Source organism: Necator americanus, chromosome III (assembly GCF_031761385.1).
Source record: "Necator americanus strain Aroian chromosome III, whole genome shotgun sequence".
In the NCBI taxonomy this organism is placed as follows: domain Eukaryota; kingdom Metazoa; phylum Nematoda; class Chromadorea; order Rhabditida; family Ancylostomatidae; genus Necator; species Necator americanus.
The window spans coordinates 8,096,833-8,113,176 of NC_087373.1; the positions used below are offsets into that span (position 1 = coordinate 8,096,833).

Here is a 16,344-nt window from a genome sequence, read left to right on the forward strand (position 1 = left end):
TTTGAGCGGTTATGAATAATGTACAACTATTTATTACAAATAATAAGCAAAATGAAGGAAAATGGAAGAAAACTCATCCTAAAAAATATCAAAATGTGGAATGTGTCTGCTGAAAATGCAACACAGTTTAATTCTCATTCATGCAGGATTTTAGGAAAATTTTGGAATCTTTTTTTTTTGTCTGCCGGAAATAAATCGAAAACAGAGCGCATAATTGGAGAAGTGTTAATCTCACTGCGCCTTACCGACATATTCTCAAGAATCCCTTTGATTAAGGACCACTTGACAGGAAAAGAGTCTTGGAAAACTTCGCATAGTAATTTATTTTAAATTTTTTTTAAGTTCTTTCTCCAATTCTCCCTTACGAATGCATACAAATAAACTCTATGATAAAACGGTAGAGTTCCGCATGAAAAAAAAAACTTTTTTTATGATTATCAAGGATATTAGGGGTTAGGTAGAGGAAAGAGAGAAAGCAAGAAAAATTCAAGCAATTTTAGACTCTGATAAAGATTATTCTAAATATTCTCTCTTTTTCAGGGATGAATTTGACAATTTCTTTCGTTTCTAATTACCGTATCACTACCGTATAAAAGTGAATGTGAAAGAAGCGAAATATTAGCAAGTGAGAAGAACACTGGTGACACTTAAATTACGTACCTACGAACGACTTCACGCCATCCGTCCGTAAATGGTATTCAGATCTCAATTTCTTGATCCTTTTCCTTTTTTTCGAATTTCTTTTTTTGCTAGAGAAAAAACATTATTTGTAACAGCTCAGAAAGCAAAACTTGAAATTTCAGTGATTCCTTTGAACTTTTCGAAGTTATCCTAGTCGAAGGATTTGATCGTTGGATGTTGCGGATTTCTCAAACTTACAGATCCATCAGTCGCTCACCAAAGTTTCAAAACAACCCGAATCGATTTTTCTCCGCCGATACAACGATGGTCTGAAGAGGGGTTTCAGTGAAACATATTGATTGAAGATGTGTATTTCTGAGTGATTTCCATTTGAAAATATTACGAGTTTCTTTTTTCTATGTATATATGTGTATTTTCGTATATACATTATCACGCTACATCAGGGATTACCGGTTTGTTTTGTTGTAACATTTCTAGATCATTTTCTTTTTCTTGAAATGGACTGTATGTACATTTATTTTTATTGATTTGTAAATCAAATATATTTGTTTTTTTTGGTGATCTACGTTTTCCCCTGGATGTTTCTTCTGCTTAAAGGCATCACCCCACGAATCCGGGGTGGAATGGATTTCCGATGGCCAAAGACTGTACGGGGTCGTACATTGCAGAAGCGGGTGGGATCTCGGTCATTTCTTCCTAATTGTCGTTAAAAAAAACGGCCCGGAATATGCGGCGCGTGCAGATAGCTGGCGCGCTCCAATAGAACTCTTTGTAGAAAATAGCGTCCGGGGATCTCGAAGTTCGATTGGAGCGCGCCAGCCTTGTGCACGCGCCGCATCTTCCGGGGCGTTTTTTTCTACGGCAATTAGGAAGAAATGACCGAGATCCCACACTTTTCTGCAACCTACGACTCCGTATAGTCTTTAGCCATTGGAAATCCATACCATCTCGGATTTGTGGGGTGATCCCTTCAAGGGATAAGAAAAATGAGACGGTACAGAACTTATAAGGAGAACACTTAAGTTATCTGGAAACGGAGGCACGTTAGCTATTTTTTATTGCAGTGCAGCAGGTAGATACCTTGATCAGTGGTATCCTGGTATCCTGGGCTGCCAGTTGTATGTAACTACGACAACCACATCAATCAGTCCGGTTGAACAGATGTTTCTGTCAACCGACGACATTTCTCTGATAAATCTTTTAATCCGGATGCTATTGTTTTAGTGGAACATCCAGGAATAAAAAAATATCGAAAAATCTCCATCTTAAAGGTGTTAATGCCTTGGTTATATCTTTGCCACAACTATCACCGGATTTGATCCACTAGTGACCGTCATACACTTCCACGACTCTAAGTTTAAGTGACTCTAAGTTCATCTCTGGTATGAGCTGGCAGCGCATCGTTAGATTCTAGGATTTTAAGGCTTACGTTGTTCCCGTAACTTTTAATTGGATGATATATGTGAAAAACAGAACCTTTAAGCACAAACTTAAGTTGAAAACAGATTGGAATGTCAGTGCATAAATTTGACTCAGTCTCGGCAAAATTCCAAACAACAGTTGTTTCTCTAAGAAATTCGATTTTCAACATTCCTCAAATATTTGTTGTTTAAAATCCACGTTTTTCTCCACCAATTTCTAGACCACTACTTTCTAGGTAACGTTTATTTTTCAGAGTATTTAAATTACTACACTTATTCCTTGATTCTTTATCAGAAAAACATTTCTTAAACCATTTTAACCACTATATTACCGACAAAATAGGTCGAGAAGGTGGAAAAATTCACTGAATATAATCAATGGAAGCGAAATTCGACAAAAATTAAGTGTGATAATGAATTTTCAAATCTTATGTCATTCAATGACGACTTGCAAATGTTATTCGTTGTTGTCCTGCTGAGTGTGGATGTTCCGAGTAAGATTGCGGATCAGGCAAACTTAAAGGTTAGAAGATTGATTAGGGGTGATTCCGTTCATTTCTTCCTAATTGCGGTAAAAAAACGGCAAGGAAGATACGGTTTCGCGCGTTATGGCGCACTACTTTCCACAAGGAGTTCGATTGGAGCGCGCCAGCCTTGTGCACGCACTGCATCTTCCAGGCCGTTTTTTACGGCAATTAGAAAGAAATGGACGGAATCACCGCCCCCTGCATAATCTACTATCCCGTGTACGAATACTCCACCTGAAATCCGTACCACATGAGATCCGTGGGGTGATGCCTTTAACTAATCATACTCGGATGACTATGATAATTAGTTAAGATGATTTAGGTATACCTTATAGTATACCTTACATCTTATATTTATTTAAGTGACTCACGGAGAAAAAAAAGGTTACTTGCCAATATGGGAGCTCTGACAAACGCTAAGCTCTAACTTCGTTACCACACCCTCGCTCACACCTCAGCTAACAATAAGTCTTTGTTTCGAGTAAGACACTTTAAAGTTTGAATCAATTTGAAGTATCTAAATCCTGATCGCTCAAATTACAACTCAGCCAAAGTTCAGCATTAGGTCCTTATCGAAAAAAAAATCGGCAAGAAATCTGAATTTAGGACGATCCTGGAGCGTCCAATCAGTGTCCCCTTCATCGATATGCTTTGTCAAGTAATGATGAACCCATAAATATGTTGCGTTGTATTCTATAATTCACTTATTTTCCTTGATTTAGGAGAAGATAAACCTTTCCATCCTAATATGCATATGTTTTTCTTCAGTTTCTACAATTCTCTCTTTCTGTTGGGCGTCCAATGCCTCTCTTTCGAAATTCCCCCATCGGATTTTAATTCAAAAGAAAAAATCGCATCATTTATGCGATGACGCAATAGAACATCGTTCTTTCTTTAATATTTCACACTCTTCAGACAGCAATACGTAAGAGAATCTTCACCTGTGGCATTGTGTATCATATCAGATTACGTCGCCGTGCAATTTGTCAGACCTCCTGTGTTAAAACGAGGAATGCGATGATGAGTCGCACAGAGCATTTGCGTTTTGTAAAGCAATCTTTGATGTCTCGAAAGGTGGAAGCCAAATTATTACATGCCAAAGGGAACTTCTCCATTACGTCTCCGACGTCGTTTCACTTCCACTTAAGATAAAGAGTTGATATTGCCAATGAACGCATCTAGTAACAATAAAACAAGTGAAGTCCTAGGAGAAGAACTTCAAGTAGCGGAAGTTGTTTCGACGTATGATCCACCTCTAAGAAATCACTAACCAAACTGTCTGACTGGACTCCCCTATGAAAAAGGTTATTATTAACCTAGTGCAAACCAAGGCGTTCATCCCTCCGGGATCGATAAATTGGAACCGGACTTGTCTTGGAGGATAAAACCACTGCCTTGATCATCGGCAGGCCCCCACAAGTTATTGTATAGGCCAACACGCGTTCCAAAACCTCAGCGATTACGAATCGAAGTGAACCCGCGCAGCAAACTGCAGTAAAACACGTTGGCGCTTCTCACGTGGGTTTATACGGCAGTGACTTCATCCTTTTATCATTTAATGATTGGTTATTCACGTATATAAGCAACCGAAAGGGTAAGTAAAAATATAACGGTACGAGTGAGCATCCTTTAGGGGCACTAGAAATAGGGGCACGAAACTGATGATATTAGGATATCATACGATTAGATAGGTATAGGGGTGTGATAACCCTTAAAGGCAACATACCACGAATCTCACGTGATGAGAGAATCCGTGGAAAAGCTAGAGATAAAGTTGGAGATTGTTTTTGTTGGGGATTAGGCAGGGATGAGCGGAACCAGCCCAGATCCCGCAATCTACAGCCCCATCTTTAGCTTTCCCACGGATTCCCTAATCGTCAGATCCGTGGTGTGCTGCCTTCAATTCCTACTCAAAATCTAGAGGAAACCCTAGAAAAAAGTCTTCGTTGCACCAGTGTCCCCTACGATACGTCTTATTACGGGTCGTGAAACGAAGGTAATTTGCAACGCATTCGCGAACGTGTAGGTTGGGTAGCTAGTGGCGCCTATTTGAGTTGGACATTGGATGGATTGTGGGCGTTCGACGACGACGGAATTGCCTACGTAACCAGCACGTAGTTGGAGATTTACCAAAATTCACAAAAAAAACTTAGCTACATTCTTTAGGTTCCTCTTCTCAGAACATACTGAGCAGACTCTGTTAATCGTTATTTGGGGGGCAGATGTATGTAGCTCCTTGATACAACTTAGTATTACCACAGCATCCTGGCCCACAGCAAATACTCGCACAGAGTCTATTCATTAGTCGCTGATGTAGAATCCTGCAAGACACGACCTCCTGCTTGTATTGTCTCTCCACGAGGAATTCAACAATATCTAGTAGTTCAGCGTAATGAGCTGTTGCTGAACAGTTTATGCTCCTTCTAACGATTTGACCTATTAAAGGCATCACCCCACAAATCTAGAGTGGTTCGGATTTCCGCTGGAGTATTCGTATACGGGATGGGAGACTATGGAGAGGGGGGTGATTCCGTTCATTTCTTCCTAATTGCCGTAAAAAACGGCGCGGAAGATACGGCTTTAGGCGTTCTGGCGCGCTATTTTCTACAAGGAGTTCGACTGGAGCGCGCCAGCCCTGTGCGGCGCCGCATCTTCCGGGCCGTTTTTTACGGCAATTAGGAAGAAATGGACGAACCACACCCCTTTCCATAATCTACTATCTCGTATACGAATACTCCACCTGAAATCCGCACCACCTCAGATTCGTGGTATGCTTTGGTTGCACTCGAAGTGGCGTGTAAGGAACATCCTATGCTCCTTCCTTTGGATTCGGCGATTGTCCACCTCGAGCGCAACCTCTTACGCAGCAGCACCAGGCTTCAAATCCTTTTGTTCAGACTGCGCGTACAGTAGTGGCGTGTTTACGGTTCTTTTGCTGCACTTGTCACTCAACACCACGTTTTACGATGTCCTCAACAACATCTGGTATTTTAGTAGTGCATTGTGGGTTCTAATAGTACGGATTAACAAAAAAAGGTGAAAGTAGCCACGAAAAAGATCATGAGAAGTAGAGAGAAATGACTACATTGTGGGAGAATCGAGCTGGTATCCAGTGTGCCATAGTATCCAATTGGATAGATGCACTCCGACGGATAAATGAGTTAGTTACGCTGCTACTCAATAAAATTTGTCCCCTAGAAAAGTCGTGAAGTCAGAAAGTGACGGAAGAGGCGGAAATGGGTTCATTTCTATCGTAGTTCCCAAAGAATCCGCAGAGAAAAGTCGAGGCATCGAGTCAAACGAGCCGGTGTCCGCTGCGGTTGCGTAGGCGGTTGCACTCCTACGCCTATGCATTCGACTTGAATTTAAAATTCGTTCGAGGTTTATGAACGCTCGTGCGATGACTTGAGGGGCTGATGGGCCGAGTCAGTATTTTTATCCTCCCGGACAAGTGCGAGCGCCAATTTATCAACCTCGAAGAGATGAGTGGCTTGGTTGGCAAAAGGACGGATTCGAACCTGCGATCATGCGACCACAGCGGAACCGCCTAGCGACTGGGCTACACCCGCCCAAAATTTCGTTACATTTGGTGCATTGTGGCCTGTATACAAAGATACCACTCTTTACGAGGTTATCAGGATCGTCAGGAATCATTGTTTCGTGAAGTTTTGCCTGTTGAGGTCTATGCGGTCCTAACGTTTTCATACCATTGTTTACTCGCAGAATTCCTTGAAATATCGCTAACAAAACTTAGTATTAGGGTGGGTGTAGCGCACTGCTGCTTCGCGGCCAATAGTTCGAAGCCGCCTTGAAGCAATCAAGTCTTTCATCCCTCTGGAAACGATAAATTAAATCGGACTTATTTGTGGTAGGATAAAAAATACTGAGTGACCTCTAAGACATTGTATAGGCCGCTTACGCGTTCAAAAACCACAAATGATTCCAAATTGAAGTCGAACATGCCGGGGCTTCCTGAAGTGATTAACAAGCGACAAACACTTCACCTTGTATTCTTTCGATGAATGAAACTATTTCTTTGATGGTGGATTCCATAACTTTAGTGAGAGTGTGTCAGGAAGCTGATGATATTTAGATCTCCAGGCGAATGGATAGGGATTTAGCACGGATATGAGCGTGATGACACTCAACTCCTCCTACTAATCTAGAAAAGGCGTATGAAACACCCTTGGTTGCACCCGTGTCTCCAACGATGCAACTTATTACGGGTTGTAGAACGAAGGAGTTAGCAGTTCCAGCTCCCTTCCTTTTTTTCTCCTAATGGTTCTAACCTACATGTCATGGATCCTCAAAGACTAATGCCTAAAGGCATCACTCCACGTCCGGAAGATACGGCCCGCACAAGGCGGGCGCGCTCCAGTCGAACTCCTTATAGAAAAAAGTGCGCCATCACCCCACGAATCCGAGGTGGTACGGGTTTCAGGTGGGTTATGCCTATACGGCGTCGTGGATTGTGGGGAAGTGGGTGATTCCTTCCATTTATTCCTAATTGCCGTAAAAAATGGCCTGGGAGATGCGGCGCGTGCCCAGGGCTGGCGCGCTCCAACACAACTTGTTGTAGAAAACAGCGCCCGAAGCGCACGGAGCCGCATCTTCCAGCCGTTTTTTACGGCGAATAGGAAGATATGAGCGGGATCCTACTCAGTTCCGCCTTCTACGACCCAGTATAGTCTCCGAGCATAGGAAATCCATGTTACGTCAGATTCGTGTAGTGATACCTGTAAGTTTTACGGCCCACTCACCTCGCTGTTCACTTTCAGGGAGGAACTGTCGATTAATGAACTATCGCCTTCTCAAATGAGAAGATCATTCGTAACTTAAGAACAGTCTCCGTGCTCTAAGAACATTTTTTGAGGTCCAAATGCAGTTCGAGTGTAGTTCGATTAGAGCAGTGTTGAGTGCCCATTTTATCCTCAGGTTTATGTAGAGGTGTTCTTATACACGAAAAAACTTAGAAGGTTAATAGAGAGAGAACTTAGGAACTTATAAAAATCTAGAAACCTACAAAAAAATCCATAAATTATAGCAGGAAAACGTGAAGAACATGGACATGAGAACAGGTGTATAACCAAAAAAAAATGACGCTTAAATCCACGAAGAAATCCCCCATTTTCATATGAAAAACTCCGGAGATATTCCTGGTAGGACCTGGCAGCCTTGTATAGGGGGGAATTAGAGTTTAACGTGCTATTTCTGAGTACGAAAACAGCTTGTCCGTGGGTTTTGTGTGCGTGTGTCTGTTATCGATCGACGGGGGCCCCGAGCATGCGGAACCCGTGACGATGGTGGCGGACGTCAATTCCATTCATTTCTTGTATGCTATTAGCCATTATGTATGTTTTATTGCTAATTTCTACTTTTGCTCACAAAATCAAGCATTTTATCCAGTAAGTAACTTTTTGTTGAAGAGATAGATGAATAATTAATGTGGCGGCTTGGAATTCTGCAGCGTTTCACTACATATTAAATTATTAGACTACTCTCTTCTTGAATATATATTCGTCATAGTATATTGAGTGTTTTTTTTGTTGGGATGATACCTGAACATTACACTATTACAGCGAGACGAACGCGAAATATGCTATCTTCATTTCTAATGAAATTTCTATAGCTATATCCAATGAAATAATCTCTTTTTTTTATTTTTAGTTTCTATTGAAATCACTAAACAGAATTTATTGCTGCGGGAAATCATACGGGAAACGAAAATCATTGATTACTTGCGTCATTTCCAGTCCTGCTAGCTCATCTACTGTCGAGTTTCGCAAACCAGATGTTTTAGGGTAAGCCAAAGATTGTTTCAATTTTAATGATACCAAGACGGGAATTAAGCTCGCATCTTGTTTTTTTTATGTGAGATTTGGAATTTAAAACTCCCACCCAGACTAGGGAGCTCATGAGCACGAGATTTCAAAGTAGATACACTTCGTTTGATATGTGTCGGACATTGTTTTTTGTTCGTAATTTATTTAGGAGACAATTTTAGCTATCCAGTTTCGATTGTAGAGCCATTTTCTATTTATAAGAACGAAAAAATCCTTTTACCCGACATTCGCGTACTTTCTTTTCTTCTTCGTTCTGGTGTTTTCCAATTTTTTGTGCATTTTCTAATTACAAGGACAAAAAGTCCACTTGCCCGACATTTGTGAACGTTTTTTTTTCTTTTTCAATCTGGAACTTTGTAGTTTTTTTTTGCATTTTCTAATTACAAGGAAAAGCAATTCCCATTTGCCCGACATTCGTGAACGTTTTTTTTTCCTTCTTCAAAGTGAAGTGCTAAGCATATGCTTTTGCTTCTCTTTTTGCGCATGTCCGTTAGAAAATGTTAAAATGAGAACTAGAATTAGATTGAGACTTCCACACAATATGTTGGATACCGTTCTAGCCTCGTTCTAGCTTCCGGCATTGGCTTTTTCTAGATTATATGGTGTTTTGTTACTATAATATTCTTGTTGTTCTGTTGTTAGCGCCATGGAGAAGCGGCATTGAACAAGGAAATTGTTTTTTCGCTGTGCGTCTGGTAAACAACCATAGTAACCATAGTCAACATAGCTTAGCCGAAGCAGGAACTGGAATCGAAGCTTTTTGTTTCAATTAAAATGCTCTCGGATGATTTTTCTTGATGATTTGAAGTTGTCTCTTTTTTTAGTTGATCGTAGGCATGGGCAGACAAACTATTTTTGCCTGTTTCATCGTTCTAAGAATCTCTAGGATGAAATTATTAGTTATTACATTTTTAAATATCCTCTATTATCCCTAGGTATTTACCACGGTTGACTGAGCTCAAGAAAACTTACCCGCTCCTCCATTCTTCCTGTTTGTGCTCTTTTTGGTTTTATTTTTCCGCTTATTCTGTTCCATACACTTTAAAAACAATTTCCATACAATCCTTTTGAACGTACTAACTTGTGCGCTTTTCATCGATTATGCCTCCACTTATAAATCCCTCTATTCAAATATCCATTTGAATTTATAATATGTATATGTGGTGGAAGTTTTTTCGCACAAGTGAGACACTTTCCTCATACATTTCCACGTGAGCCGCCTACACCTATTGCCATCTTCATCGCCACACTTTCATTTACTTGTTCTACTCCATTGTTTAAAGCTGAAACGTTAGGTCACGTTTTGTTCCTAGTATATTTTCCTTCCTAGTATAATTTCGTTTCAATCGATCCTATTCATATTCAACTATTTGATTTTTTAGACCATGTTCGACAAACTTACTGGTAACGGGAATGGTAACAAAATGAATATGCGAGTACATGTACTTGAAGGTATACTGTCATCAATTGAAACGGACGGAAGTTCAGCCAGGGTTGGTGATAATTGGATTATTGATTCCATAATCGCTCTACTTCGACTACAATGAATTTGTGGGTTTCTGAGAAGAAATTAAAGCAGACGGCGCTTCATTGATGTACAATATAGAGGGAACTTTCATTCTATAGTGTTAGTGTTGCTTACTAAGTTTCCTTACGTGACAATCACTCCTCTGAGCCGAGATTCTCGACATTTCGTTCCAGAGACTTATTTCCGTACTTCTATAATGTTGCAGTTTAAGCTGAGACATTCTGTGGATCTAAGATAGAACTGCGACACTCGGCTCTAGAATTGGTATAAGTAGACATTCTCTCTTGATATATGCATACTACGTTTCGGACTAGTGGATACTTTTCTTTTTTTTGCAAGGAGAAAAACTGGGAAGTCTCCACAAAATGTTTTATCCCCCTAGGCTGAAAACACTCAAGAATAAATAACCTCTGCAAAAAAAGATGTGAAAGATCTGCTGTTTCAACAGAATAAACCTCACAGAAAAAGGCATAACATCGGAAAAAGGCTGATTGGCATAGTAAATCTAATTATTTGCATTGGTAACGTGTGATAGTGTCTTCACAGTTCAGTCATATGATTTTAATCAATACATTTTCAAGTTTTCCTCTCACTATGAGTAATTGTATTGATTGAAGCAGATGAAATCACTGTCGTCTCCCCTGGGATATGCAAATAGACGAAAAAAGGCGTCTTCATACCGTGCTCGCACAGCGTCATCGAACATCACCAAGTTCATTCTCAGCTTACGTTTTGATTAGACAGAAATTTGGGTCCTGGGAGTCGTTGGAAGTTTTTTTATGACTTATTAGATCTCGGATTTGATTCCATTATTTTCCTTCGTATTCTACCTGCTCTTAGAGACTTAATGTTAGGAATGATTGTGCACTTACGCTAAATTTTTTTCCAGGTGAATTCGCTTAGACAAGTGATACGACGAAACAAAGCGGACATGGCAGATGATGCAGGAAAATCTTTGGATTTGATGCGAAGGGTTGGTCTCATTCATTGAAAACAACTTTGAAGTTTTTTTTTAACATATGGGTTATGCATTTCACATTCATTTAGAGATGAGTGGCGTTTTATACATCATGCATCACGAAAAAGTTGTGTTCAATATCGCTTCGCTTTGTTTGGCGAGCTAATAACTCTTGTTCGCAGTAAATTTATTGCTTTGTTGCGTAAATGGTTAGTAATGCAAAGTTCGTAGATCAAGGATTAGATATAGGTAGGTTGGAGTAGGATTTTCATAATGAAAGGTAAAGGTAAAACTATGAACCATTGTTTCAAATACTGTAATTTTCATTTGCCAGTCGATATGGTTTAGCATTGAAAACCATGAAATTTGGTTCCATTCGTGGGTGCGATAGGGAGAAGCCGGACCCTCTTCAAGTGAAGGGGGTTTACCTCATGGGGTGCAGCTCAAGTGAAGGGTGTAATTTCGCCAACCGCCCAAAAGTGAAAGGGGTAATTTCGCTAACCGTTTAAAAGTGAAGGAGGCCCTTCTCTAATTGTTCAAAAGTGAAGGGGATCAGAGCACCGGCTCCGACTATCGCATCTATGGTTCCATTGTTTCCTTGTATTTTCGTCCTATTGTATGTGATCGTTAAGAATTTGTTTTCAGATATTCCAAAACGAAATCACAAAAGAACTCCAGCAGATTATGGATCGCCACATTCGAACCACCTTCTCTCCTGCTATAGAAAATCTGAAGAAGAATGGACATGTTAGTAGTCGTATCTTTGCGTTCGTTTTTGCGGGAAGTTCGGAAGTTGCTCCAATTCTTCGTTTCTTGTGACTTCAAGGGTGGTTACTTACGAGCATTGTTTTAGGTAGTTGACCAAGATGTCATCAATGATCTGTATACGAGCATTCTGGACGCAGCTAAAGCACCTTTTGTTAGGGATCGAGCTTCCACAATGAATCGAGACCGTTTGAATTCAGAAAGGAGCAAGGTAGTTTTGTGCTTGGAATGATTGTACAGAAACTTCAAAAAAAAAAGTGTTTTGAAATTCATTTACAATATTTCTGAAAATTGAGCCCTCCTGCTATGGAGTTGAGCAAGAACAGTAAAAACAGTAATCGAAATGAAACATTTTTATATTAAAAACACAAATGAATCGACTATTGAAAGCAAAGGATTGTGGATTATTTTTGAAATATTTAGATTTCCAAGAAACTTAAGGAAGATGTTGAAACTTAGTTTAAGGCGCATACCATGCTTTTATCATGTGAATTGATTTCGATAATGTTATCAACGATTATTTTCTAATTCAAGGAAACAAAACTGATTCAAAGAAACAAACTGATACAACTGGTTCAGTGAATATCTTTTCTCCTCGCTGTAATGTTGCCTTTAATGAGTGAAGTGCGCGGCATTGATCAATACCTTTGGGACGTGCCTAGGTGTCTCACTCTGGGACCAGTGCAACGAAGTCGGTAAGAGGCTCGACTGCGTGATCGACGGGTGGTTAGAATCTGCCCCAGTGTCAACCAAACATTTCATCCTCTAGAGGCCGATAAATTATTACCAGACTTGGCCGGGAGGATAAAAACACTGACTAGTTTCCGCAAATCATTGTATAAGCTGGACACGCGTTGATAATCTTCAATCGATTCTGGATTGAAGTCGATCACGTAGACACATCTCCGAAGGATTGATTAACCAATGCGCTTAATTGTTTGCTTTTTTCCGTTAATGTTGTTTTTGGAGAATTTTTCCAAATTCCTTGTAGAAACCAGGAAATAGTGTACGGAACTTTAAACTTTAAAGACTACACCTTAACTTTCGGATAATGAGGGCTCAACAGAAAACTTAAGACTTATGTAATTGTCAACTGCTTGATTTCCACCTGGCATTCCTCTTTTTATTTCATGTTTCCATAATTTTTGTTTCATTGTTTGCACACGTCTTTTTTTTCAAGAGAGGATATGAATCGGATGAGTCTGACGTGAGCATACTGAGTCAATCAAGTGAAATCAAAAGGAGACGTGGCCGTCCGAGGAAGGTGAGGATTTTTTTTCTTTTTTTCAAACTCCCCTTTAAGAGAGAAGTCTAAAAACTCAAAGAGGGGTTTGCAAAAACATAAAATAATATGTTTTTGCCTTTGGTCCCAATCTCCTGGTTGAGTAGAAGTCCGCTGCTTTGTTCTGAAGCTATATTTTTATGTTTCAGGACGAGGAACTCTCTTCTCTGGATCTTTCACCTTTTACAATGCACGAAGTTCTGAAATGGTCTCCGGAGCGTCACCTACTCACTACACGCTATATTCCTGCCGCAAAAGTTGCTGCTCTGCTTTCCATACCTGTCACTGTGTTTTTCAGTAAATATCCGAGGATGTTCCGGGTATGTTGCTTCCAGGATGATTTATTACATTCAAGGAGCTAGTGGCTCCAGTTTATCACTACTTTTGTATAAATACAACTAAATACTCCTCGGGGAGTATTTTATTCCACTCAGTCATGAAAGATTAGGCAAATGAATGCAAAGGCAATGGTGCTGGCTGAGATTTCTAGGAATTGCCGTCACTTTCTCATCCAAAAGCTAATTTTTTTTAATAGAAATGTTTGTTGAAGCCGTAACCTAGCGAAATTATGTGGCATACATCCACTTCTACTATATAAACTGTCTATTGTGTATATATTGTTTATTTTAGTACTCATGCGATGAAGAAGATCGAGCGCAGCTAACCGAAGAGAAGAAGCTATCTAGAGGTGCTGGTCGATGTTATTTGATGGTGATGGACGATGTGACAGAGTTACTCGGTCGATCGTAAGTGTAACATGTATTTGTTCTCGCACTAAACACATAAGGAACCACGAATTACCACTCTACCTCTACCTCTACAACATCTGCGCCAAGTTACTTTTGTGCAGAGATTCTTTTAAGAGAGCTCATGTTTGAACGATATGCATTGTTATGAAATGAGATGAAATCACATCCTGAACATGAGACTTGTTTTACTGAAGCATTGACGAATGTTTGAACTGTTATTTTTGCTGGATGAATTAGCTTAGTTATTTGGCCGAATCATCAAAAAGTTCAAATTCATGGTAATTATACTCGTTCTATAGCACTACGCTATATTTTATTCTAATCTTGCATGAATTTTTTTTTATTAGTTTTGCTGTACCCGAGCTGCAACATGGAGAGATTGCATACGTTACGAAATATCCTCGTTCTTCCATATATGTACCGATGACTCAAGTTTGAGCGATTAGGCTAAATTTGACAGAACAATGTCCCCTTTTCCGTAGGTCCTAGAAGGTTAAACATGCAGGAAACTCGTTTCCGTTGCAGAGCGCTTGTTCTGAGATGTGGGAGAGATGGTATTATTGCATTTCACTGAGCTGCCGTTCATCGCCATATGCAATAGTAACTTATTTATGGGGATAAAAGTTTTTTTTTGTCGTGGGATAAATAAAGTTGCGTTCATCCCATAATCTTTCAGATGCATTTTTTATAGTGTCTTTTATCGGATTATTATATGCACTATGCTTTATTGCACCCCGAGCGTGACATGTTTTCTTTCTGCGCTACTTTGTTTTCTGAACCGTTTTACATTCCAACACCGACCAAATACATAATCGCATCCATTATCGGCGGCGATTTCACGAAACACCGCACAGCGCGTCCGGCTTCCTCGTGAGTGTTAACACTCGGACGAAGTAAGCGGAAATGTTGAAGAAACTGCATTCCAGATCGATACTGTCTATGTTTTACTTAGGATAGGAAGAAAACCCATGAGAAGTTGCAATAGAGAACTAAGTCTTTACTCAAACCAATTTCCCCTTAATTATCATGTGCAGAGAACAGAATTTTGTGGAGCAGATTTACTATTGCTAATTCTGCTTCCTTGCGCCATCAGTTCTGGTTTCTTTTGTAGATAATTTCTCGCCAACATGCCGTATTTAAAAATAGTCAACGTGAAATAGTTATTTTGCGTCTGTAATTCTAAGGCATGCATCCGGTTTTTCCATGGTGTTGGTTTTTAAAGAAATTTTTTTACTCTTCTAAATTCTATTACTACTCTGAAATTTCAATTCTAGCGGAAGATTTTTGGGAAATCTTACTTTAGAGTGAGCCCGTACATTCCCAAATGTTGGAGTTTCAACGATTTTTAACCAGTCCAATCAATATCAGTGATCTTGGGGAAGGACCTTCGAAGAACTTAAGCTGTCAAGTTATATAGTTCACCTTAACTCGGCTAATGCTGGAAATGTGGTGCAATACTATGTAAGATAAGCTCGGAATTCTTTGTGTGTGAAGCTGTAGATCACTAATCCATAGGCAGGTAGCAAGAGATTCGTTTCATCTTGGACAGATTTCGGTAGAAAATTTTGTCTCTATGGTTTTTTCTCACTGTTTTCCGACATGATTTCAGGCCTGATCTCGAATTTTCATCATTTGTCCTTAACGAGCACATTCTGTTGAAAATGCGCTCAAGAACGGTTCCTGTATTCGAACGGCTTAAGGCTCGTCTACCACCTTCCGCTTTCACATTCAGTCAGTGACGATTCAGTACTATGTGAATATCTTTGTTTCTGATAACGAATGTCATAAGGAAAGTTCCCGTGAGTACAAAAAGCTTTACTCATTCCCTATTTTGAATGTTCTGCAGAGTTTTTTCTTCTACAGTACACTAATTAGTTGTATCTGGTCATTCGAATGTGATTCAAAAACTTCTACTTGCTTCGATACCTCGTGATAGAATTGTTTACTATGTACATAGCTTGTCTATATTGCTAATGTGGTTCTCCTAGTTTTGTCCTTGGAAGGTCCATTTTGAAATAATTGTGAATAAAAATTGAATAGATTCTTTAAATATATCATTGTACGGCTACATAAGACATATTCAGGGTCAGTGCTGGGTCAGAATGTGGTAATTGGGCACTTTTTTTGAGATGCATGCGTTGGATGTGTAGAATTGCTTCGTACCCTCTTTTGGAATCTACCTAAAAATTTGGAATTTGAAACATTGTGAAAAAAATAATTATAAATGCAATAAATTGTTGCATTTCTGTCTAGGATAGCGAATTAAGGATTTTGTAGAAAGTATAAAAGTCAAGAGCTCAAAGTGCACCTTAGGGATGAGGAATAGAGGGTCTTCTGACTTTTTCATCCTTCTTTTTTTAGATTTTAAATGCCACGGATCGTCAAATCAAACTACCTATCTCTCCCCTTATTGCTAAGTTTTATTCCTCGTTTCCTTCTGAGAAAGAAGAAGAGAAAAAGAGACAAGGGGGAAGGGGAAGGAAGAGAAAGCGAAGGAGGAAAAAAAAACAATCCAACGGATGAATTGTCGGATCATGCTATTGAAGCTATATTTTCTCAGTTCCCTCGATTTAGCTCATAGTTTTTCTATTGGTCGAGGAATTCACTTGAGTCAAATGGTCTTTGAGGA

General features: G+C 39.6%; 1 protein-coding gene across 5 annotated transcripts in view; it reads left to right on the top strand.

Annotated features, from left to right (window-relative positions):
- Positions 1-15,454, top strand: part of RB195_008929 (uncharacterized protein) — a gene marked incomplete at both ends in the record, with an annotated part of 34,555 nt that extends 19,101 nt beyond the window's left edge. For 2 of the 5 annotated variants that reach the window (XM_064195678.1, XM_064195681.1), the window contains one exon: positions 541-571. In XM_064195678.1, the coding sequence (XP_064046823.1) occupies positions 541-571 (31 nt within the window). Of the gene's footprint in view, positions 1-540; positions 572-881; positions 949-1,139; positions 1,147-1,239; positions 1,317-7,890; positions 7,942-8,352; positions 8,392-9,815; positions 9,927-10,850; positions 10,935-11,564; positions 11,667-11,772; positions 11,896-12,864; positions 12,949-13,115; positions 13,287-13,596; positions 13,713-15,324 lie in introns of those variants that run through there. The other 3 variants (XM_064195680.1, XM_064195679.1, XM_064195682.1) reach the window with 3 other exon arrangements.
- Positions 15,455-16,344: the final 890 nt, after the last annotated feature.